Raw genomic sequence first — 27,381 nt, 5'->3', positions numbered from 1 at the left:
TGTTTAAACGCTATATAAATAAAGGTGAATAGACTTGACTTAAAGATGCAGTGGCTTTATTAGATTTTTTTAAGGGAATATGCCCCCAATCTACCTAAATGCATCTATGTTCATGCAAATCATTTGTGATCCAGCTCCACCAACAGAAAAAGCGAGTATAAGGTTTTTTAATAAATCTTTGCAAATCACCTTTCCTAATAATATCCTACAAGTTTGGGGGCTAAATGAGGAAGTTTAGAGTCTCATCATGGGAGTGGTTTGTTGCTCCATTGAAGCAAGGGGTGAGGTGAGCAAAGCTCATTAGCATTTAAAGGAACATGCACCGAAATGGCTCGACGTGAACAGAGTTGTTTTTTATGGTAAATATACTTGTTTTACAGTACAACTGAGAATTTTTAACCAAAATATGTTTATTTTTTTATTTTTATTAAGACCCAAAATAATCATATTAACTTGTGCAAAAGACTTTCCACACTGAGAGCAGGTTCAGTTCATCTTTATTTATTTCATTGGTTACAGCAATCAAACATTTCACATAACCAAAACGCAATACAAAAAAAATAAATAAAAAAACAACAACAACTAAAAAACACTCCATTTAATTCCTAATAAGTTCTTACCTTAAATTTTAAAACTTAACAGCTGATGGAGTTGAATGAAATTCTAAACGGATTTGTTTTACTAATAGGGGTTCTATAACAAATGCCAGAAGAGGAAAGTTCAAACTTGTGATACATAGTGTGACAATCATCTGACAAAATACTCTGGGTTTTCTCCAAAACCAGTCTATGATATAACTGGATCATAATGATCTGCTTCCTCCACGTTATTTAACTTCCCTGGTTTACAATCCTCTCAAGGAAATTCTTGTTTTTCACATTTAGAGAATTAAACCAGCACAACAGTGAAAAAGATAACAGTAACTCAACATAATATCTGAAGAACATGCATATCAATGTTTTGTCCACATTAAATGACCTTAATTTCTGCAAGCAATACAATCTTTGCTGTCCCCTCTTACACAATCGGTCAGTATTAGGAGAAAATAACAATTTGTTATCCAAAACAGTGCCCAAATACTTGTACTGTTAAACACTCACAATACCTACTTCATTCATACCTGTTTGCTTATACTAAACATATTTCCTCCTAGAATTAAAATCAATAGTCATCTTCTAAGTTTTAGAAACATTAAAAGCACAATATGTAAGATTGCTTTATTAAAATATCCAAAAACACAAAAGACACATGGCTTTGGTGTGAGAGACCCGGGTTCGAATCCACTGTGAGACACCAGTGTGTGCCTGAGCAAGACACTTAACCCCTAGTTGCTCCAGAGGCGTGCAACCTCTGACATATGTAGCAATTGTAAGTTGCCTTGGATAAAAGCGTCAGCTAAATGAGTAAATGTATCTAATACCAAGACAGATCAATTTCTCCAATGAAAAAACTACTTGGTTTCTTCGTAAAATAAAATAATAATCTTACCCTATTTCTTCTCTTTCTAGTTTGTACTCATTTGAATAACGTCTAAAACTTGGTATTACAAGCACTTCCTGTGTCTGTTTGTCTCTTTAAGAAGAATCATTTTATGTATTCCCCAATTGGAAGTCACTTTGGATAAAACCGTCTGCAAAATGACAATGTAAATCCCAAATGTTTCAAAGAACGTTTAAATAACGTTGGGATCTACTACGCTACCTTGTCTTTGTTCATTTTCAATACACGCCCTGCAGTGGCAAAAACTTACATATTGTACCTTTAAGTTTTAAGAAAGCATTCTGACACCAGATAATAAAAACATCAACCACAGGACCAAACATGGAGTCCTCCTCACTCATTAAGCTAACGATTACAGAATCATCAGGAAATTTTATAATATGCCTATTTCTAGAACTACAAGATCAAAAATAAAGGAGAGAGGACACATCCTTGAGGTGATCCAATAGATGACAACAGTCATTCAGAATAACAGTCATTAGCTTTAATTCCCTAAGGGGAAAGGCTTTTATGAGGAGTGAGTTACCAAATTAACCTTACAGTGTCCTTTCTGTGTGAAACTCTTTCCACACTGAAAGCAGGAGAAATTACTTTCTGAAGTGCGAGTTACCAAATGATTATTAAGTAGCTGTTTCTTTGTAAAATTATTTTCACACTGAGACCAAGTGAAAGGTTGTTACCCAGTATGAATTAACATGTGCCTCTTAAGGTTTGATTTATATGTAAAACTCTTTCCACACTGAGAGCAGGAGAAATTACTTTCTGAAGTGTGAGTTACCAAATGATTATTAAGTTGCCCTCTCTGTGTAAAAGTCTTTGCACACTGAGTGCAGGTGTAAGGCTTTATTCCAGCATGAATTAACATGTGCCTTTTAAGGCTTAATTTATGTGTAAAACTATTTCCACACTCAGAACAGCTGAAAGGCTTTATCCCAGTATGATTTAATGTGTGCCTTTTAAGGCTTGCTTTACATCTGAAAGCGTTTCCGCACTGAGAGCAGATGAAAGACTTTATTCCAGTATGAATTAACATGTGCTTCTCAAGGCTTGCTTTACGTCTGAAAGTGTTCCCACATTGAGAGCAGACAAAAGGCTTTTCTGAAGTGTGAGTTACCAAATGATCCTTAAGTTGTCCTTTCTTTATAAAACTCTTTCCACACTGAGAGCAGCTGAAAGGCTTTAGTCCAGCATGAATTAACATGTGATTCTTTAAGCTTGTTTTCTGTGTAAAACTCTTTCCACACTGAGAGCAACTGAAAGACTTTATCCCAGTATGAATTACCATGTGCTTCTTAAGGCTTGCTTTCTGTGTAAAACTTTTTTCACACTGAGAGCAACTGAAAGACTTTATCCCAGCATGAATTAACATGTGCTTCTTAAGGCTTGCTTTCTGTGTAAAATTCTTTCCACATTGAGAGCAGTTGAAAGGCTTTATCCCAGCATGAATTACCATATGATCCTTAAGATTTCGCTTACATATGAAACTCTTTCCACACAGAGAGCAGCTGAAAGGCTTTATCCCAGTATGAGTTGACAAGTGATTCTTTAAGATTGCTCTCTGTGTAAAACTCTTTTCACACTGAGAGCAGCTGAAAGGCTTTATCTCAGCATGAATTAATATGTGCTTTTTAAGATTTCTGTTACATGTGAAAGTGTTTCCACACTGAGAGCAGCTGAAAGGCCTCTTGACTTCTGTTGTTTTAATGTTGCAACTCACTGATTTTTCTCCATTGACATCATGATCTTTCTGATCCTGATATATCTCCTCCATTTCATTCAGATCTTGTCTTTCTTCTTTCATTTTCATCAGGCCTAAAATTAAATCATTAGAAGATGAAAATCAATTGATACATTTGAAAGATAAAAGGGCAAAATATGTGTACAGACAAAAACAATGTCAAACTCTACCTTTCTAACACAGATCCATTAAAATGTCTAAAAACACTGCATTATGCTGCCAGGCCAGGAGATGGCAGTCACTTTGTAAAGAAACACTACACTATAGCTGGGTTTCCATCACCCTACTTTGCAAATTTTGAAGTATCTTTAAAATTTTTTTAAAAATGCTCGCTTTTTGCTCACTCGTTTTTATGGTTGCTTAAGGTGGTTTTTGACTTTTGTGAAAAAGGGTTTAATGTGAATAATGGGAAATGGAAATGCAATGTGACTGTACTATGAGTAGGGTTGGGTACCAAAATGGGTAACCTATGTAACCTGTATGCAACAAACCAAATCAGAAAGCAGATTTCGGTGCCTCATCTCGGTGCCTCTTAAATCCAGAAATATTTGTCTTGGATATCTGAAATGTACACAAGAAGCATGGGCGTCGCTAGGCTTTTTAAGCGGGGTATAGCATTTAGTTTCATAAATTGTACTCAAATTCACGATTGCCTCAGAGTCAGTCTGCTTAAAGTTCATGCGAAAACGGCGGCAGACCTGTCTCCTCCCCGTCTTTCAGTGCGCTCTTCAATCCGCAGACCGCGACGGGGCAGCGCGAGTGGACTTAAACAGAAAGAGGACACAAGGTGAGTTTATCGATAGATTGCTTGAATATCTATATCTGTGCAGTTCTTTGTCATAAATACAGTTTACAAAAGGTCACGAGGGAGCAGTCGGTTACCCATCTACTATACATTTTTTACTCCATTCACCGCTCATCACACCACAGCTGTTTCACAGTATGCCTACCAATTCTGTCTCATCAGTCACTTCGTGTATGTGTATCATCTGCGCAGTCTCAAAAGATCGCCTGCATGCGGATGACAAAAATGGCGAGGATTAACAAAGTATACTTGACCTTCATCAGTGGCGCACAAGATGTGATGACGATGTAAGTGTCATTGCATTATAAGGTTTATGTTAGCCTATCCAGTTGAAGCCATCAACATGTGTGTGGAGAAGATCTTGCAAGACTTTTCTAAGCATGCAAGACAGCTGCATGTTTAGAAAGACATGTATTTGGAGAGGTAGGCCCTACCGACTGCTTGTATCGGACTATGTGATTTGGGGCGCCCAGTCAGGAGGGCTCTAGCCATTGCAAAACTGGAGCACCTCACTGCATTGGAATGGATGACCCCTACTGGCCGATAGAGGAAGAGCAACGTGATTGGATAGCCTGACCAGGAGGGCCTGAGTTGTCTCGACTGGAATAGGTCATGGTGTTGGCGTACGGGCCCTACTGGCTGATGAGCCCCTGCTAATCAGTGGGCAACCAAGGCAGATAACTGATCGAGAGGACACATGAAGCCTCCGACTGGAGATCAAGACTCAGGACGACGGACGTGTACATCCTCTCAGTTGAGCAGATAAACAGGTTTTGGGCCGCTGACAAAGAGGACTCTTGCGACACCCGAAGGGAGATCAATACTCACGGCATCAGATGGATAAGACCTGTTTGTGGGCAGCAAGTAAAGAAAACCCAACCGGGAGCACTCTCGACATTTGACACGAGCACAATAGGATCAGATGTTTTTTTTTTTGTTTTTTTTTTGTCTAAAATATAGGTTCGTGGGAGAATTGCGTCTGAGAATTTCTAAGGAGGAGGTATTCGAAGATGGATTAGTATGGTTGGATTGGAGAAGAAAAAGTCAGTTGTCTAGCCAGAAGGCTTTCACCGACATCCGACGGGAGCTCAATACTCACTGCATCGAATGGGTAGCCTCACTGATGTAAGACAGAAAGGTAAGGTTGTGTAGCCGGGAGGCTCTTGCCACCCTCACATGGGAGTTCAATATTTACGACATGAATGGGTAAGCTTCACTGGTAGTCACATGGAAAGGTTAAGATTGCTTAACCGGGAAAGCTCCTGCAGCATCTGACAGGAGTTTAATACTTGCGACGTCATATGAATAAGCTTTGCTGGTAGTTGAACGCAAAAGGCAAAGGTTGGCTCAACCGGGAAGACTCTTTATTCTTGTCATAGCATACCTATTTGCAATTTGAAACCGTGCAGGTGCAAGAAAGAGAGCCTATGGAAATCACCAATATTCGAAAAAATACTTTCAGACGTACTGATAAACTGACGTTAAATATAAAAATACTATATTTAAAACAGCTAGTTTATGTAGTTGAGCACCACTGTCACCTCGCTTGTCCTGTGACAAATTTGCTTCATCTGCGCACGGAGGCTTTCAGTCTAAGGCCAAATCCCAATTCTAACCCTTAACCCTTCCCCTTTCCCCTACCTCTCCGTTTTATGCGTTCACGTGAAGGGGTAGGGGTGTCTCGATTCTCTTTTGGTTGGAGGGGTAGGGGCAAGGGGAAGGGCCAGATAGCCCTTCAAATGAAGATTTTTCAGGCATTTTTCGTGTATTCGCGTCTGTGCATTTATCTTTGAGTGAGTTTACTTAAAAACAGCGATTGTATCCTCTCATCGCTGGAAAATATAATGTAGCGATTCAGTATTTAAAATATATTTAATAAAGGTCATGGGGCAGCGTTGACAAGTTTATTTTCTCCTAGATGTGTGAGCTGCGCGATTTCCAATATGTGTGTGTGTGTATCAGTAAGCAGCTCATCAATTCAGAACGATAATTAAAGGCTCTAATCCACACCAGCACACACAAATATATGTGTGTATTTTAAGAGCTAGACGAAGAATGATGACATGTGACGACATAGTAGTGGTGTCCCAATCCTTAGGGGAATATTTTAGGGGAAGGGAAAGGGGTATAAAATAGAATTGTGATAAAGTGAAAGTGAAGTGACATTCAGCCAAGTATGGTGACCCAAACTCAGAATTTTTGCTCTGCATTTAACCCATCCGAAATGCACACACACAGAGCAGTGAACACACACACACACACACACACACACTGTGAGCACACACCCGGAGCAGTGGGCAGCCATTTATGCTGCGGTGCCCGGGGAGCAGTTGGGGGTTCGATGCCTTGCTCAAGGGCACCTAAGTCGTGGTATTGAAGGTGGAGAGAGAACTGTACATGCACTCCCCCCACCCACAATTCCGTCCGGCCCGAGACTAGAACCCACAACCCTTCGATTGGGAGTCCAACCCTCTAACCATTAGGCCACGAATTTACAACAATTTAACCCTAATATGGACGTAAACGAACACATTAGATATAAAGTATTCAAAACAGGTAAGTTCATATATTTGGAGTAAAGTTCAGTTGAATTGATGCAGTGTTCATACATGCTCAAGACCACGCACCTCATGATGAGACCGACGCACCGCCACAGAAACAAAAATTAGATGCATTCTAACGTAACTGTTAGAGTTCGGTCCGAGTCCACCTTTGTCGAGTACGAGTCAAGACCAAGTCCACAAACATCGAGTCCAAGTCCGAGTCTGAGTCCAAAAGGGGTCGAGTTGGACTCAAGTCCGAGTTCTTAAAGGCCGAGTCCGAGTCGAGTCCGCCCGAGTCCAGAAAGTAATTAAATTAAAAAAGATTATAAATTGGTATTGTTCATTTTTACATTCTATTAATATTTTAACCTTTCAACCCATTAAACCAATGGCAATATAAAAATGTAATAAAAAAATACCACTGTTACATCTAGTCATTGCCATTGAACATTTTTATGTCAACAGAACTAGTTTCCTATCAAAAAAGGTTTCAAAGGTTTTATTGTATTACAAGTGGATGAAAATACAAATGAACCTATTTTTTCCTATTTATCGTATCACACTATATTGTCCTCCAGTTAAAGATGACATTTCAGTTATTTAATGCCTCTCCCCCACATTTGACAGAGGTAAAGTGCAGCCAATGAGGAGATCCTTAATAATGGAATTATGAATTTCTTGTTGTCTTGGAGAACTTGCATCATAAAGTTGCACTGCTTGTTTGGTCAGTTCTGGTCTTGCAAATCCTGCAATGCTGAGCTGTGCAGCATCTGTTGGTTGCTGCTGCTGTCTTTGGTAGTCGGTTGCATTGGTTTTCGGATCACCAGTACACTGAACCGAAAACCATTTCTTTCGGAGGCGTCCGATTTGAGAACCGATGAACTGATGATACTTCGCATGCGTGTAATTTTTCAAGTATTTTGTTAAACATCGGAAAGTGTGATAAAACTATATATATATATATATATATATATATATATATATACACACACACAAATTTTTTTTAAAATAGGGGCTACATGTTTCTAATCTGTATATTGTAGATTATGTATGGGCCAAAGGGGTTTTCAGGGAAGTTGGACAATAATTAAGACTCTAAAGACTCCATGTTTAATATGAATAAGGGACGATTTATGAAATATCTGTACTGTATTTATAGTTAATGATGACAGATTCACAAACTGAGTTTGTAGTAAACAGAACATGAACACGAGTAGAGCAGCTGATGATACTGAACTGCAGCATGTGCCGGTGTCCTGACATTTTATCCTACCCTGTCAGATTTTCCTACCCGGGTTTTGAGCGATTCTCGTTCTCGAGTCAAGAACCGGTTGTATCAGTTTTCAGATCATCAGTAAACTGAACCGAAAACCGTTTCTTTCGGACGCGTCCGATTCGAGAACCGAGGAGCTGATGATACTGCGCATTCGTGATTCAGCATGAAGCCGACTGACTCACAGCGCGTCTGAACCGAACTGATTCTTTTGGTGATTGATTCTGAACTGATTTTGTGCTAATGTAATGAGTGCGGGTAAACCGAGGGCTTGAATGAAGGGCAATCTGATGAAACGTAAGTTCATTTAATAACAAATACATCGCAATGGATTATGTATCCGGTGAACTGTTTTTTTTTTCAACCGGTTTATTGAATCAAACCGTCCGAAAGAACCGGTTCGCGGAAAAGAATCGAACTTCCCATCACTAATCCACATTGATATCCAGTGAGTGGTGTGTGTGTTTCGTCTGCAAGCATGAGACTTCTGCCTGCCGGTGTGGTGCAGTAAAATGACAGAAGGGGAGACATTCATTAATTTATCATTTCAATTTTATGCTGGTTTTATTGTTACACATGACGTGGACTCGACTGTACTCAGAATATTTTCCGAGTCCAAAATGTTGAAGTCCGTGTCAAGTCCGAGTACAAATTCACCCGAGTGCGTGACAAGTCCGAGTTCATTCAATATTGGAGTCCAAGTTCGAGTACCCCAACTCTAGTAACTGTAGCATTAAACTCATTGAGAGCTTGTTTAAAATATTGCACATATCGGATTACCTGTTAATGTTCAATGAAATACCTTATATCTTATATATTTGTGAATGGAGACTTCTTCACTGCCTACAGGCTCAAATAATCCTTTGCTAGCAAGGGGCAAGCGTGAAATGCAGTGTTGAAATGGAATAACGGAGCAGTTTGATAGCTGAATTATAGTAGGCCGCCTAATAATAATAAAATACATTAATAGGAGAATGAGCCTAACATCATCTTGACTATCGTCAATACGTAATACTATCACCACAACCTAGGATGCATGGCATAACTTTGAAGCAGAGGTGATGTCGATTTTTGCCAGAAGATTACCAAGACCCAGACACTGCTGTGTCAGTGAGAGGATACAAAAGAGGCTCCTGCGGGAGCAGACACTGCAGTGGCAATGAGGAGATAAAGAAAAGGCTCCTGCGGTGGTAGTGAGGGGATACAGAAGAGGCTCCTGCGAGAGCAGACACTGCTGCAGCAGTGAGGAGAAAGAGAAAAGGCTCCTGCAGGAGCAGACACTGCTGCGGCAGTGAGGAGATACAGAAAACAGAGAGGTAAAGGGGACCATGAGAAAAGGAGGAGAGATAGTTGCTTGGGCCACCTGTAGAGCTTGCTTCAGCTGTTGTAGATGTTGGCTGTGGTAAGAGTAAAAGGGTTAGTAACATTTGATGGGGCAAGCTAAAAATGAATGGGTAGCGTAATGTGTTGTCAGCTTAGCAATTGGTTGACTGAGTTGACAATTCCTCAAGCCTTGTCCACATTAGTATGTTCTTGTTGGAAAAGCATCTTACTTCTCATTTTTAAAAAGGCCTCCAGAGCAGATAAATTTTAAACGCTGTTTTCACGTCGTAGTATGGACTGTGAAATCAGAGGCTTTTGAAAACGATGAAGCATGTTTAGTCTTGTAAAACATTGTACCAAAAGACATGATTATAGCAGAAACATTAATTGCAGTTATGTGCTATTCACTTCCAATTGGTTTCTAAATATATTAACTTGCATGTTTTTCGTATTACAGTCGTAAAAGACAACAGAAACTTTACTCACACTTGCTGTCCTGTGGCAAAACACGAGGGTAGTTGCATTTTAGATAGATTTTGAGTGATCACACCAGTAAAAGGTTAAATATGTCCCTAAATAATTTGGTCTTGAATGTCTTTGGACATTTTAGTGTGGATGACGACTCTGAAAATAATGCCTTGCCTTTGTGGTTAGAAATGGCATCGTTATCCGATATAACTACGTCATAATGTAAGTTAACAAACTTTAGCCGCAAAACCTGCATTTTGCGTCTTCAGCTGAAAATTTACAACATGCAATCTCCGCCACTAGTGGAGGCAGCCTCAACTTCGCCTCAGCCAGAAAAGGAAGTGAGAGAGGCTTGCTGCGGTGAGAACTGGGGTGTGGTGTCGAGCGAGGCAAGCTCGGGGCTTGCACTGTTTATTGGACACAACGGGTGGCTTGGCGAGAAGAGCAGCTGTCGCGATGATGCTTAATGTTGCTCAGCCGTGCCGTGTTTGGCGGGGTAGGAATGATCATGGGTCCGGCAAAAGCAGCAGATCTGAAAAATACCTGGTATGGATCTCTTCGTTGGAAGGAAAATTGGGTCTGTGATAAGATGACAGACAGAGCGAGCCGAATGCTGATAAACCGTCAATGGAGACAGGTAAGTCAGCTGTATTTATACCCTAGGATTGATTATCTTAAGTGTGCTTCACATGTGCCTCAGCTAATAAGTATCTGACGTGCACCTCCCGAATCTTGTTAATGAAACTACATTTAGTAATATTTTGCTTAATGTGTCCTCTTGTGGCCTCAGAAGAGAAGCAAAAAGCTTTTCTTCACCCTGAGATTATGCATTTTAAATTTGAATAGAATTCAAATTTTGATCATATTTAAGTACAAAATTTGAATTTAGTTTTTCAGCTATTTTGACAGCCCTATTAACTAGTGTTGTGAACACTATGTTGCTTTCTGGGTAACCAAAGCATGTCACAAAATGAATAATGGCGATTATAGTATTACAATGCAATGATATGAGATATTAAGATTCAACATTCACAATGCGTTCACAGGAGTGCTAACAGTTCGGACATTGCATGAATCAGAGGTAAGAAAAAAAATATATATATACAAATCCTGTTCAGTTTCTTGCACAGACCGATCGTTTTGTGTCTTTACACATCAATGTATCATCATGAGCCCCGGGGTTTAATTTGGATTTGTCTGTGCAATGTTCATTAGTTTTTCTTGTTCTCATAGATTCTATTTCCATTGCCAAGCATTATACGATTGAAAGATTGCACCAGCTTAAGTAAAAAAAAAAAAAAAAAACATTATTTGTGTTCTACTGAAGAAACAAAGGCACCTGCATATTGGATGCCCTGGGGGTAAGCAGATAAACATATTTTTTTTCATTTTTGGGTCAACTGTCACTTTAATTTACAGAGAAAAGGTCAGGAAAAATCTGTAGATGGAAAAAAGTTATTTGTGCAGTTTATTTTTATTTTTACTTGTTACTTTGCACTTTTTATTAGAAAAAGGTTTACTTACTACTTATTCAGGTTTTTTAAGGTATCTAATATTTTGAAAAGTAATTTCCATGATCTAAATAATCTTAAAAAATGTAAAGTTTGTTGTCATTTGGAAGTGTGTAGGTCTTCTTGCATTATTATGCTGTTACATTATGATTAAATATTCAGTGCAGTGGCATAGCCACGGGTGTGCCAGGGTCTGCCGTTGCCACCCACCTAAAAATAGATGCAGAATTATTTTTTACAGTCTCAATATTTTTTTTTTTAACTAAACTTGGGCTATTGTTGTTTATTTAGAAAATATATTTTTTAAATCAACCCTTTCACGAGCAAGTTACAAATATTTTAACTGACCCTTTGTTTCCATGGCGACACGTCATGATTGTCACGTGACAAACCGCAGCCACTAACAGATGTATCATTTTTCATTTTTTATTAAAATATATTCGCAAGCTTGCTTACCATGTCAACTATCTGATATTCCGATTCTTAGTTTAAAAACCTTTATAAATTATCTTGATCTATAACGAGATGAGCACTGCAGTTCAGAGTCCTGTCAGCCGGATTTAACGTACAGCACTTGAATTCCCCAGTTTCTCCCGAAATACATGAAAGTAAGTGGCTGTTGAACTGGACGAAGAATAGAGTAAACTTTATTGTTCTGCTATGTGTGTCTTATATATTAATTAAACACGTCTGCAAATTACATTTGAATAGATAGTTTTTTCTGCTCCCATAGACATCAGTGTGTATTTTACAAACTATCAATGTATTGTTTTACTAGTGATTATGTATATTTAAATGTATGAAACCTAAAATAAACATTATGTGGTTGAAAACACTGCATATTAATTGTGATATATGACAAGCGCTGAGCGCGTCCGTCTCTGGCTCAGTGCAGCCAACGCGCGAAAGTTGTTTGAATCTGGCAGTTCTGTGATGTCACTGAACATTCTAAATCATACTCTCAGGGGCACAGTAATAAGAATTCAATATATGGTGCAATAATGCTAAAAATGTTTAACATTTTAAATTATTTTCGTTAATAAAATATCTGCCGACATTCGGACTGCCAACCAATCAGCAAACAGCAACTGACTGTGACCCCAGCAGCTCCCCAGAGATCGTTGCCGCATATAAACCTTACTGTCTATGATATAAACAGAGAATTTTTGATTGCACATTGCTAGCTAGTAATATAGTGCAGAGCTCCCGTCTTAATTTTTTTAGCAAAAAAACTTGGCTTGATGGACAGCCGGACACAAGGCATAACATTATCTGATGAGGATGTTTCTCCCTCCCCGGGCCCAACATCAACAGATGTGACTCCTCCTGCACTCCTGGGTACGGAAAAAAAAACTCCTCCTTCAAAATTGGTCCAAAATTGTCCAACATTTGCTCAAATGATCTTCAGGCCGAGCCGCATAAAAGTACTGTCCCCGATTTCTGATGTTTTGTTCTTTAGGCTCCGCACTGCTCTTGGGTTAATAATTTTGCATAGTAATCTGACAATAAATGTGGCACACCCAGAGTCTCTTTTCTGGCTACACTACTGATTCAGTGCCTAAAATGGTCTTTTAAATGACAATAATATCACGTGTCACAGTATATTGCACAACAAAAAGTTGTTACTTTGACAGGCCTAGTCCCTGCTGAAAAAAACAGCATATGCTGGTTAGGTATGCGATGATTCTGCGATGCTGGTTTAAAGTGCACATAAACACACCAAACTCAAGAACATACGAGGGAGGGGTTCTAGCAGACCAATCACAGCGCTTGCTGTCCGAATAGAATAGACGCGCTGTTAAATTTTTTTGAGAGGTGCACATCAGGCTAGGGCATACCACACATAGCCTATGGCGTATGTTCGACAAACAAGTATAAATTGGGCTTTATGCTGGTCCTTTGTCAGCACATGACCAGCTCAAACCAGCAAAGGACCAGCATCTCAGTGTCAAATCATACCTTAGCAGCATATGTTGTTGTTTTTTATTTATTTATTTTTTGTTCAACACAGTTCTATGATTCCAAAAAGCAAAGATAAAGTCTAATTAAAAACTACTAATTACATCTCTTCAGAGTCGGATCAGTCACATCTCCATAAGAACTTTGAAACGGATTTAAGGCATTTTAATGATAGTAAGATCATTGTTGTTGTTGTTTTTTTTTACATAAAGGACCTGTCACGTTAAGTGTTCCACAAATATTAATTAAGAATAAACACCAACCTCCTTGTTCCTCGTGTTTTACTTTCTGGGTATCTGGTTCCTCTTGTTTTATTCTCCAGGTTTCTGGTTCACTCGTGTTTTCTTCACTCTCCTCTTTAACAAACATCATCTTTACAGCAGCAGATCTCAGTTCAGATGATACTCCTCCAGATATTCCTGCTTGATTCAAAACTTAGTCACGGCTGTGAGGATGAGAATATTACAGTATTACTGACCAGATTCAAAAACTGTATTTCTCTATTTACAGAAAAAACATTTATAATAGTTTGTATTAAGCAAGTATTACGACAAAACATCAGAGATCACGGTGAAACTAATCTTCTTCCTCTGATGTTAAATGGGGTTTGGTACAAACAAACGTATGTGTTTAGCGCCACCCGCTGGACTGGAGCGTGTAGCGACGAGAGGAGGAAAATAATACGTGGATATTTGTTTTCCTTTGAGAAAAAAACGATCTGCGCAAATACATGATCCATAAAATATATACTCACATGGTATTTGATAAACACCAACAGCCTTTCATAGTAAGGATTGGTTGAGAAAAATTAGAGAAGTCAAATATTTCTCTGTAATCCAGTTCCCTAGTGGTATATGGCCCATTGAAGTTGTTTTTATTTTATTATTATTTTATATATTTTTTTTAAGGGCAACTTTTATAAAAAAAATAAAGAATTAAATTAAAAAGCCTTTTACATGGTTTTTGGACATATATATGTGTTGACCTAACCAATCTCCAATGATAAAAATCCACCCAGACCCATTTTTTAATCACCTATAAACAGGGGTGCACTTTTTTGCACTCATGAAAGGTACGCCTAGTGTCCTCTCTACATGTTCTCACCGTGATAACCTGCTGCTAAAGTTTTGCGTTTGGGAATATACATTTTCTCTAAGGTTGCCCTCACGTCCAACCCCAGGCGTAATGCTTCTGCGTTTGCCGAGGTGCTGCATGAGGCACTGCCCCTTCCTAAAGTGAACTGCTGTATGTGGTTAACCGTGTGGTAGATAAACTGGGGTTGGATTGGGAAGTAGATGCACTCTAATTTTATAGGTCAAATAGTGCTTTCAAATAGTGTAAGACGCTGAAACAATTTCTACAATGAAACAACATCACAATATCAACGTTTATCCAACTAGCAAAATTGAAACATAATCCAACATTGATTCAACCATGGTACCGACTTTGATTCACCAGTGAATCAACACTGAAATGTCGACTGGACTATGCTTTGTCCACGGTGAAAGCCGATCCGGCGATCCACAGTGCAAAGTTGATGTATTTCCTCAGCGACCAGCACGTATCCAGGCAGCTCCAGGCATGATGTAGGGGATATCGTCCTCGATATCCCTCATAGTTTCGATTTCACAGTGAAACACACAGCGTCTATACAACATTGCGGTGGGAGCAACAAAAATACTCCAACGACAATAAAAGTTATCCCTTCTTTCTTAGTGTGAACATCTGGGCATCATTATGCAAATCTTCTCACATAATTATGTAGAGATGTGGGACCGTGTGAAAACGAGCCACTTTAGGGGTGTGTTGTTGACCTGTTATTTTTTATAAAGAATATATTTTTGGATTTGAGTGTTAAGTCTTTACAACTTTGCAACAGATCTTCTTTATGCACCAAGAGCTTGTAACACTCCAAAGAGAAAGGAAAATTTGAAATCGCATCATATGACTCCTTTAATCTTGTCATCACTATTTATTCTCTCCTAGTCCCTCCCCAAATCCTCTCTGTACCAACTTTATAAAACATCAACAATCATGAGTAAGATTATATAGGATTAACTCTGTCCATTAATGTATGATTACGGTTCCCAGATTTTACATTTCTTCAGCACCAAATAAAAATGACTTTAACAACAATTTGTGGCTCTAAATTTGAGGGTCATGGCTTCTTGTAAAATAGGAGGATATAAAGCAATATCCACTTTAGTTATTCTTTACACCACATAATCTGATGTTAGAAACTGCAAAATGCAATATCATTTTTAATATCAAGCAAACAGCTTTTTCAGAAAGCTGCATATTATCATTATGAAGTGCTTTCATTTATCTTGGGGGGGGGGGGGGTAAATGCTTGTTTTCACTCAATCTCCTGTTAATCTTGAGTACCTATAGAGTAGTACTGCATCCTTAATAACTCCAAAAAGTATTTATAGTATTATAAGTATTATATTTATAAGAGATAGTCTGTACCGTTTTTTCCCGGAAAAACACGACCGGCTGGAGGCGTGACGTGTGGGCGGAGCTAAAGAATCACGAGCGCCAGTAGGCTTTTGCGTTGAGAGCGTTTGGAAGCTGTGACATTACCATGAGGAAAAAAAAATTATCCAAAACAAACCATGGCTAACAGTCAGATTCAGCCGTTTATTTATGATCCAGAATCAGATCCAGGGGCTGAAATTTAACAAGAGCAGCAGCAGCAACAACGTCTCTATGTGGTATGTATTGAAACTGTATATATTTGCTTAGCGGTTTTGGAAAATGACTAAGTTCCACTTTATGTCGTCTTTAAGGTGTACATGTGGAAAGTGCAGTTTGATGGCAACATCGCATGTTGTTTACTTGATGTGCTTACACGCCGATAGCTAAGTTAACAACACAGAGATATTTGAAGCAGTTTTACTCACCGCATGCGGTTCCAACACACGATCGTGACCCTTTTTAATTTGGACTGCATCATCCTTAAGAAATAAACGATGTGCAAATCCGGCGTCAAACTGCGCCTTGTTTGTAAAACAAGCATCTTCGAAATGCAGGGAACAAACAAAAACACTTGCACAACTCCGTTGATGCTCTGTAAAAATAAACTCCATCTACTGGTCCCTTAATGCTGTTTTTTTTTTTGGTAATCTGTGCAGGGTTGTCTTGCCCTGGCAACCAAAAACACACCTCTTTTGTGACATTTCGCGACGCTCTCGCTCTGATCAGTGAATGTCTCTGCTCTCAGTGCTCTGCTCTACGGGAGCGTGCGCTCTTACGGCAGAAGTGCCATTAGGACCCATATAAGGAAATTCCGCTCCATCTAACGTCACACAGAGCCATACTCGAAAAAAACTTTACGAAACTTGTGACAAACCGGAAGGAGTATTTTTGGAACAAAAATACTCCTTCAAACCTACAACTTAATTTTTGAAACTTTGTCCATGTTTAACATGGGAATCCAACTCTTTAACAGTGTAAAAAACTCAGTATGCATGAAATAGCATTTCACGCCCCCTTTAATTTCAATTTTGCTTGAAAATTTATAATAAATTTATTTCTGCAGAAAGGAAGGTTTTTTTTTTAAGGAAAACAAATCAGAGCACCTTTTGACGGTTCCCTGTGTTACTTCCTCTTGTCCGGCACTTCACTCTCATGTCCAGCAGGTGGCGATAAGACACGTAACGTTTGTTTGGCAAACACCAATAAACCTCAGAGGAAGAAGATCAGTTTCACCGCCATCTCTCTGTTTTTTTTTTATTCTGGTGATGTTCAATATAATCTGTTAGCGAAGTTTTTTCTATAAGTAGAACAATACAGTTTTTGAAACTGTGCAATTAATATTCTCATCATCACAGTCGTGACTAAGTTTTGAATCAAGCAGGAATATCTGGAGGAGGATAATCTGAACTGAGATCGGCTGTTGTGAAGATGATGTTTGTTAAAGAGGAGAGTGAAGAAAACACGAGTGAACCAGAAACCTGGATAATAAAACACGTGGAGCCAGAAACCTGGAGAATAAAACACGAGGAATCAGAAACCCGGAGAATAAAACACGAGGAATCAGAAACCCGGAGAATAAAACACGAGGAACCAGAAACACGGAGAATAAAACACGAGGAACCAGAAACCTGGAGAATAAAACACGAGGAACCAGAAACCTGGAGAATAAAACACGAGGAACCAGAAACCTGGAGAATAAAACAGGAGGAACCAGAAACCTGGAGAATAAAACACGAGGAACCAGAAACCTGGAGAATAAAACAAGAGGAACCAGAAACCTGGAGAATAAAACACGAGGAACAAGGAGGTTTGTGTTTATTATTTATTCATCTTTAATGAATATTTTTGGTACATTCACAGATCCTTTATTAAAAAATAAGACTTTAATTATAATTAAAATGTCTTAAATCCATGTTTCAAAGTTTTTATTTAAATGTGACTGAACTGACACTGAGGATATTTAATTATTACTTTAATTAGACTTTACTTTTGCTTTTTGGAATCATAAAACTGTGTTGAACTCAGAGCATGTAAATTTGTTTTATGCTAGTATAAAACACATTTTAAGTAAAGTCGCTATAGGACTGTGGTTATTTTAAATCATGTAAATGTCTCAGTGGAGAATTATTTGCTTGTTTGTTACATTTCACTGTAAATCAGTAACAGTTTTGCAGCAGGCTTTGCAAACTGAATTTTCCTGTAAGATATATGTGACCCTGGAACACAAAAGCAGTCATAAGTAGCACAGGTATATTTGTACTGATAGTCAAAAATACATTTCTATGGGTCAAAATTATCAACTATTCTTTTTATGACAAAAATCATTAGGATTTTAAAAAGCCCTCTTCTGTAATTTTTGACTGAAAAATGTTAGCTTAATTGGAATGAGATGACACTTGGTGACTTTTTCACATTTACTATATGAACAAACAAAAAATAATGGACATGATTCAGATATGTTGAAGGGTAAAAAAAAAAATAGAACGTCAAGATATATATCTAACTGTAAAACCTAAAAAAATGAAGAATTTATTCATTAATTTCGGTCTATATGATATAATTACGATATCGATATGAACACTATTAAAAAAACCTCATAAAAACTGCCAAGAACGGCCATAACAGATGTCTATTCTGTACCTACGAAATAATGAAAAATTTATTTGCCAAATGGATGAAACCTATTACTATAAAACTTTATAATATTTTAGGGAAATAAAATGGCACAAATAAATAAATATTAATCTTTTCTTTGCATTTAGCCTTCATACAAACAAGAAATGTGAAATCACTGTCAAATAAACATCTCAGGCTTACCTTATTGATTTTAATATATTTAACCTCAGACTATTGGCTAACACTGTACACTACCAGTCAAAAGTTTTTTAACAGTGAGATCTTTAATGGTTTTTTAAAGAATTCTCTGCTTCTCACCAAGCCTGTTTTTATTTGATCAAAAATACAGCAAAAACTAACATTTAGAAATATTTTTACCATTTAAAATAACTGTCTTCTATTTGAAAATATTAAAAAAATAAAATGTATTGCTGTGATTTCAAAGCTGAACTTTACCATCATTACTCAGAGTAGCAGATTAATTTATAAATTTATTTAAAATATATAAATTTATTTAAAAAGCATTTATTTAAAATAGAAATCTTATATAACATTATAAATGTATTTATTATAATTTTTCATGAATTTAAAGCTTTTGAATGGTATAGTATATTGTGGCGAGTGGGGCGGGGCCGAGAGGCGTGGGAACGAGGAGTGAGGCCAGGTGTAGTGATTGGAGATGAGCTACACCTGAGCCCCACCGCTAGTATCGAGTCCCACGTAGGAGATGGAAGGATATAAAACTGGAGCGACGACCGTGAAGGACGAGAGAGGACCAGGCCTGGGACATTATTTTATGTTTGCTTTTTATTTATGCGCACCAGTCGTCCGTGAGGGGCTGGTGCGCCGTTTTGTATTTACTTTTGATTATTAAAATGAGTTTTTGATTGTGCGCCGGTTCCGCCTCCTCCTTCCCGATGAATATGGAGATTTGTTTGTTACAGTGGTGCCGAAGCCCGGGAGAAGGAGGGACGCGCTGCTGAAGATCCCTCGCCGCTGTGGTGAATCCGCGGTGCCCTCGAGCTGGCGAGGTGTGTGCCGCCATGGACGCTCGAGGCGGTGGGCTGGAGCGAGTTGCCGGGGACGGGCGAGCTCGCTGCCGACCGCCCACGACAAGGAGGGGCGGCTGCCGTCCGTGAGGGAGCGGAGGAGTAGGCGCCGTTTGCCAGGGGGCCGGAGCCTGCCGCCTCCGTGACGGAATCCGGAGGGGCAGGGAACGGGGGACTCCTGCCGCTGCCCAAAATCGGAGGAGCCGTCGCCGTCCACCGGGCGGCGGAGGAGTCGTGCCGTCCGCCGAGGGCCGTCCAGTGCCACCGCCAGGCACCGCGGAGGAGATCACCCAGCTGGTGGAGGCCGAGCAGCAGTGTGTCTGGGAACCGGATTTTTTTTTTTTTTTCCTCTCTCCCCTCTCTCGTCCCTGTCGCTCCTCCTTCCATCTCCTTTTCTCTCACCTCGTCTGTCCTACCCCCAGGTTCCCGCAGGTCCCCATGAGCGGTCTCCCCCGGAGGGAAGGGGGGGGGGGGGGGGGGAGTAGAGCGCAGTCTCGGGAGTACCCCCCGGCCTGCGAGGGGCGATGGGGGTATGTGGCGAGTGGGGCGGGGCCGAGAGGCGTGGGAACGAGGAGTGAGGCCAGGTGTAGTGATTGGAGATGAGCTACACCTGAGCCCCACCGCTAGTATCGAGTCCCACGTAGGAGATGGAAGGATATAAAACTGGAGCGACGACCGTGAAGGACGAGAGAGGACCAGGCCTGGGACATTATTTTATGTTTGCTTTTATTTATGCGCACCAGTCGTCCGTGAGGGCTGGTGCGCCGTTTTGTATTTACTTTTGATTATTAAAATGAGTTTTTGATTGTGCGCCGGTTCCCGCCTCCTTCTTCCCGATGAATATGGAGATTTGGTTTGTTACATATATATTGTTACAACAGTTTTTTTTTTCCCAGATAAATGCTGATCTTTGGATCTTTCATCAAAAAAATCCTGAAAAAATTGAAAACAGTTTTAAATCTTGACAATCAGCAAATTGGCATATTAAAACGATTTGCCAATAAGGGAATTGTCAAATTTCATGATTTGCCAATTAGAGAAGTCATGGCCTAGTTGTTAGATAGTTTGTCTCCTAACCCTAATGGGTGCGTTTACACCAGAAGTGAATAGAGCATCTGGCGTGAGAGATTTCACTGTTAAGTCATTGCAAAGATGTGAATATAAAACATGCAGCGTGAATGAGGCGGCGCGTTTGACGCAATTGACCCACGAATGACGCAGCGCGAATTGAGAGTTTCGGGCGTTTTGAGTTGAAAAATTTGAACTTTGGCGAAATTTCGCACCGCGTTAACCAATCAGGAGCTTGCTCTAGTAGTGACGTGATTAGGATGTAGCGAGCGGAGGGGAAACAACAATGGAGGAAAAGCTTATCATCGCTGTATGTGGATACCCGGAGCTGTACGATACTTCTTCAAAAAGGATCTTGCTTGTGTATATATAACATTTTAATAGATTAATTGACTAAAGACCAAAGGTTAAATTTACCCCAAATGAGTTATATTTTATCTTGAACCACTAAAGTGACATCAGAGCCAGCGGCACGTCAGAAGGTCTAGCTGAGGTGAGACTGCTCTCGGTGGATACATTATCACTGAGCTCCCGCTGATCGAGTGGAGCTCGTCTTCGAAAATTGGTGAAACACATATTTAAATAGACACTGTCTTTTTAAATATACCACATATTTCAGTTTAAAACAACTACATTGTCGCCTGAAATACTTTTAAAACTATATTTCATGCTGTGTGAACTCAACCGGCAGAGCTCAGACGCCCCCTCCCCCCATGACACAAATTTGCATCTGTTGTGAAGTAAATTTCACGCACGAATGAAGCGAATAATCTCAAAATGTTAAAACGTCCAACTACTCATGAATAGAGTGATTATTCGTGCAAGTTGTGTCTGGTGTGAACACACAAGCCGCTTTTCCACTGTCGGGCCAGTGCGAGCCAGGGCTTAAAGCAGGCCGGGCGGGGCTCATAGCCTCGGACCAGTAGCACCGAGGCCAGAATAGCGCAGGTTTCCACAGTGGAGCCTGAAGCTCCACTGCGCGTCACTAAAACACGCCCTTTAACACGCCTCTCAGAACACGTCATGCAAACGTCATGTTCTTATGCTTATAAACGTGCAATATCCTTATATTTATTTGTTAACCCTCCATCCTAGAACATTCCTGCATCTCACTCAATCCTATTCCATTATCATTTATAGCACAATTGTTTATACACTTATTTATTTGCCAAATTGTAAATCTCTTTTTTTTTTTTTTTTTTTTTTGTCTGTGTGTTGTTGTCTCTGTGTACTGGAAGCTTATGTCACTAAAACAAATTCCTTGTATGCGTGAGCATACTTGGCAATAAAGCTCTTTCTGATTTATAACCTCATCATTTCACCAACAAAGAGAAGTTATCAGAAAACTAAGAAATAAGTCACTGGAACATGCGCGATCACAAAACAGCATGATAAAAGCGGCCGTTTGTTTGCATGCTTTGGTTAATATTCTAATTCAAAAGCATCGATGTAGAATAAGTGATACATTGATCATATTGATTTAATTTATCAGGACTCAAAATTAATCACACATAAATACACTTATTTCTATTTTATTTATTTATTTTTTAACGCTCATGAAAATTAGCCTGCTTATTCAGTCGAGTCTGTTTCTGTTTATTAGACACAGTAGCCGTCACATTAGAATGAATGATAATATTCTCTATTTTTATAAAAGCTCCGAACAAAAAACTTTATTATATTTTTTTTAAGAATATCGTGATCTAAACTCTCGAGACGAGGCTTGTGACAGATAATATAAGTTTACTAAATAATACACGATTGTGATAGAGAATAAGAAGCTGACGTCGGATTTCTTCAAGTGGTCATATTTACCATGTTTACTATGGTAACAAGTTTAGCGTGCATATCTTTACCTTTTCATATCTTTTCATATCTTTGGCATACCGCGCGCAGACTCTATTTTTATAAAAGCTCCCGAACAAAAATCATTATTATATTTTGATGACATGCAACGTGGAGCTAAACTACGAAACGAGACGACAGATTAAAATGTTACTTAATAAATACACAATTGTTTGAGAATAAGAGCTGACATCGATTTATCCAAGCGGTCATATTTACCATGTTTACTATGGTAATGTTAATGTTTAGCGTGCATAGTCTTTTACATCACTTATAAATATTTCTGCCTTGTTTAGTGATTATAATCCACATCGGGTCAAGTTATTTCAAACACTTGCTGCTAACTAAGAGTGAGTTTTGAGCTCAACTTATTTTAAAAAGTCTTTAATACCGGTGTTAAAGCTGTTATCTTTCTGAAATGATCCGCGGCTGACGCTCTCTAGACACGGAGAAACTCCACCTTTGTTCAGAACCCCTCCTCTAGCCCCAGCTGGCCCGCTTTGGCCCAAGGTTTTCGTTGGGCCAAAAAACCCTGGCCGTTGGCCCCGAGGAAGCCCCGGCGAGGCACGATCAAGCCCCGGAAGTGACAGTGGAAACGCGACTGGGCCTGGCACGCACTAGCACGCCTGGTTTAAGCTCGCCAGTGGAAACGCGGCTACAGTAAGGTTGTGGGTTTGAGTGTTTGGCTGGCAATACCACGACTGTGGTACTCTTGAGCAAGGCACCAAACCCCAAACTTCTCCCTGGGCTTTTGTGTGTGTGTTCACTGCTACGGGTGTGTGTTCACGGTGTGTGTGTTTGTGTTTGTGTGCACTTTGGATGGGTTAAATGCAGAGCACGAATTCTGAGTATGGGTCACCATATTTGGCTCAGTTCAATCAGTTTTTCACTTTATTTATGAATCATGTGACACGGAAGACTGAAGTAATGATGCTGAAATTTCAGCTTTGATCACATGAACAAATTACATTTCAAAATATATTCAAATACAAAGCAGATATTTTAAATTCTCTGAGAGCGTTAGAACTAGTGGGTTGGCCAGTAACGGCTGTAATCGAAGCGGCTCCACTCTTGAACGCTACTTTTCAGATAAAATGAAAATGCCATCGAAACTTTTCTGAAGACAGTCCTTTCCCTCCAGAGACACATTCATACAAAACACTCGTGCCACATTCTTATTTTGAAACCTGCAGTGCTCATGTTTATTAGTGTTGCACGGTGCACCAATACTTCAAAAGTATCGCGATTCTCGGAAATTAAAAACGTCACGATTCCTAAATTTATTAGTATCGATACTTCAAATAATGACTGCGTTCCAGATTTGTAAGAGACGTATTTCATGTTGGTGTGTGCAACGCATGCTTCCAGTGCCTCCGTATGGACGTCTGTTTTTTTCTCCTCATGCAAGCAGCAAAAAAGCACTACAGCGATTTGTTTGGTCAGACAGTTCATATATAATATTCACATTAATAGGGGATTAAACGTGGAGCTATTTTCTGTATGTTAAATATGAGCGTATCTGCACAGCACCTATAACTGCGCTTTGTATCTGCTGATGCTGATTGAGATTTACATGCTTGGCTCACTGACCCTGTATACTCATTCATTTCATTCATAAATGAGATGTATTAGTTCATTCAACTCATTCACGAATGAGAAGATCTCTCGATCTCGTTCAGTGAAGGGCGGATGGGTTCACTACATTCAACAAATCACATGCTCCGTCACATTTTGAGTAACTCTTTGACAGGATGAAACAGTTCACAGAGCTGTTCACGAGCTGCTAGCACCGTGCTCACGCGCTACTGTGGAGGGAGGAACTTTAGTGAACGAGAAATATGAGTCTAGTAGCAACGTATCTTCCGTGATGTCCCCGATGCGCGGGCCACGGTGGGTAAAGAAATGTTACTTTATTTGCGGGCTGGGGTGGGCCAAATAATTTCATAAAAGCGGGACCCACGGGTTGGAAAAAAACCCGACCGCGCATCACTAGGCTGCATGTGCGAGCACAAGTGATACTGTGGCCACCGGTCCACGACTGGTAGAAAAAGATGACACTCACTAATAAAGCTCACTGGCTGAGTTTTCTCCTCTGAAAGAAAAGGTTGCACAACTGACAGAATAAGTTACAATATCTGAGATATTGCTGCTAAATTTTATTCGTTTTATTTTGTTTTTTACTTGAATGTCATTGCTTATATTGAAAGTCTTTTGACATTTAATCTTCTGAGTTCAGAAACATTGTTTAATATAATCGCTGTTCATATTTTTATTCAAAGTTCAGAATCAAGATAAATTTATTACTCTAATGTTTCTTATGATAACTGAGACAATGCTGCTAAATTTATTCTTTCTTTACCTTGAATGTCATTGCTCTATTTTATTTTTTATATTTTGATATTTCATATTTTGTTCAAATATTTAATATATCTGCTGTTCATGTGTTCATTTATTAGTACGTTATATGATTAGAATGTTGTCCCAGTTTTAAAAAAAAGCACAGCAATGATATTTGAGAGTGTATTTTCCCTTTTCAGTAAAAGTATCGAAAAAGTATCAAAATCGCAATTCTTGACTAGGTATCGGTATCAAAACAATAATTTTGGTATCGTGACAACACTAATGTTTATTCAATAAAGTCAAACACTAAAAAGAAATCAATGTACGGGAACACTGGTGATGTATATCAAAATATCAGAAATGTTTTAAAATCATAACAATATGTATCGCAATATATATATTTTTCAATAACGGTGATATTGAATTATTTGCCAGCCCTACAATGAATGTTTTTCGCGCTGAGTATTAATTGCTTCACTCTGTCCGTGTTCAGTCTGTCCACACAGACTGTGGTGGCAGGTGAATTTGTGACATTTATTGATAAGGAGATGTCTGTAAACTGAACGTTTTTTTGCACCAAGGATACACACCTTTCAAAGTCGCACCTGACAGGACAGTTATGCTATTGAATTTAGATTAAAGCTTAAAATAAAGAATTTTCATGTTTTGGGTCACATAAATCTCTTTATTTATATAACGCTTCTAACTATATAGATTGTAACAAAGCAACTGAAAAACATTAAATAGAAAAATAGTGTGCCAATAAAGCAAAAAAAATGTCCACAGAAATGCAATAATTCAGTGATGTAATTTGACGTGACCGGATGATCTAGCAATGTGGGCAGACCCAGTTAATCAATGATGAGAATTGTTGTTGTGAGTTCTATCAAACATAAGGACATAAGAAGTTTTAAATATGTTAAATGGTATAAGAAATGTCTTAATTATAATTTCAAGAGGTCTTACAGTTGGGCACGGAAAGACAAGAGTTGTGATATGCCTGTATAGGGCAATGATGTCACTAGGGCTGGGACAACGCGTCGAGGTCATCGATGACGTCGACGCAAAAAAATACGTCGACGCAAAATATGCGCGTCGATTCGTCGACCTGTTTTTATTTCTCTAAAAAACGTTTGCAAAACGTTTACCTTATGTGCGCTGAATATACGCGATGGCCGGATCAACATTCTGTCCAACGTTATATAACCAATCCAGGGGTTTTTCAGCATTGATCTTTTTTTTTGCGGCTGTCAAAGCCTAATTTGATCGGTGAGTGATGCCTGACAGGGCGCGTACGAGAGAGAGCCCCGGCTGCGCGCGCACACTCACAGTCTTCAAACAACACGAGCGCTTCTTGCTCTCTCTCTACCTTGTGCATATTAACCAGTGGCGTAGCCAGAAAAGAGACTCTGCGTGTTCATATGAAAATCTGGGTGTGCCACATTTATTGTCAGATTACTGTGCAACATTATGGGATAGCATTTTTTTCGCACTGCTTCCGTCCAACCATACTCCTAGTGGTAATTTGCAGGTCGTGTCAACATGTAGTTAATTGTTAAATATAATAATTTTCTTCCAAATACGATAATTTTGAACTTCTGCTACGATACTTGGACATTTCCAATCTGGCAACACTGTCTGTTGATGTTGGGCCCGGGGAGGGAGAAACATCCTCATCAGGTGTAAAATTAAGGCCTTGTGTCCATCAAGCCAAGGTTTTTTGCTAAAAAAAAATTAAGAAAGGAGCTCTGCGACATATTGATAGCTAGCAATGTGCAATCAAAAATTATCTGTTTATATCATAGACTGCTGGGGTCACAGTCAGCTGCTGTTTGCTGATTGGTTGGCAGTCCAAATGTCGGCACATATATTTTAACAAAAATAATTAAAAATGTAAATTACATTTGAACATTTTTAGCCATTATTGCACCATATATTGGATTCTTATTTCTGTGCCCCTGAGAGTATGATTTAAAATGTTCAGTGGCGTCACAGAACTGCCAGATTCAAACAGCTTTCGCGCGTTGGCTGGCACTGACCCAGAGACAGACGCGCTCAGCGCTTGTCATATATCACAATATGAAGTGTTTTCGACAACATAATGTTTATTTTAGGTTTCATACATGTAAATATACATAATCACTAGTTAAACAATACATTGGTAGTTTGTAAAATACACACTGATGTCTATGGAAGCAGCAAAAACTATCTATTCAAATGTAATTTGCCGACGTGTTTAATTCATAAATCAGACACACATAGCAGAACAATAAAGTTTACTCTATTCTTTGTCCAGTTCAACAGCCACTTACTTTCATGTATTTCGGGAGAAACTGGGGAATCCATGTGCTGTACGTTAAATCCGGCTGACAGGACTCTGAACTGCAGCGCTCATCTCGTTATAGATCAAGATAATTTATAAAGGTTTTTAATCGAAGAATTGGAATATCAGATAGTTGACATGTTAAGCAAGTTTGTTTATATATTTTAATAAAAAATGAAAAACTAAATAAAACGAATACCGATACATCTGTAACAGATGATCTGTTAGTGGCTGCGGTGTGTCACGTGACAATCATGACGCGTCGCTATGGAAACAAGGGGTCAGTTAAAATATTCGTAATTTACGCGTGAAAGGGTTGATTTAAAATATATATATTTTCTAAGTAAACAACAATAGCCCAAGTTTCGTAAACATTTTTTATTGAGACTATAAAAAATAATTCTGCATCTATTTTTAGGCGTGCCAGCTGCCACTGTGGGTGGCACAGGCACACCCTGGCACACCTGTGGCTACGCCACTGATATTAACCAAAATCATTAAACACGAAAAAGTGAAAAGGGCGAAACACTAAAGTTTCACGC

At 39.1% G+C, this 27,381-nt stretch overlaps 1 protein-coding gene across 1 annotated transcript; it reads right to left on the bottom strand.

Moving 5' to 3' along the window:
* Positions 1–488: 488 nt before the first annotated feature.
* Positions 489–13,721, bottom strand: LOC113100675 (gastrula zinc finger protein XlCGF26.1-like). Its single transcript, XM_026265300.1, has 2 exons — positions 13,384–13,721; positions 489–3,312 (listed from the first exon to the last, which is right to left on the bottom strand). The coding sequence occupies exons 1-2, from the start codon at positions 13,490–13,492 to the stop codon at positions 2,177–2,179; spliced, it is 1,245 nt and encodes a 414-aa protein (XP_026121085.1). The 5' UTR covers positions 13,493–13,721; the 3' UTR covers positions 489–2,176.
* Positions 13,722–27,381: the final 13,660 nt, after the last annotated feature.

The sequence above is a fragment of the Carassius auratus genome, unplaced genomic scaffold (assembly GCF_003368295.1).
Source record: "Carassius auratus strain Wakin unplaced genomic scaffold, ASM336829v1 scaf_tig00217331, whole genome shotgun sequence".
Classification (NCBI taxonomy): Eukaryota; Metazoa; Chordata; class Actinopteri; order Cypriniformes; family Cyprinidae; genus Carassius; species Carassius auratus.
This window is presented reverse-complemented; position numbering and strand designations above follow the sequence as displayed.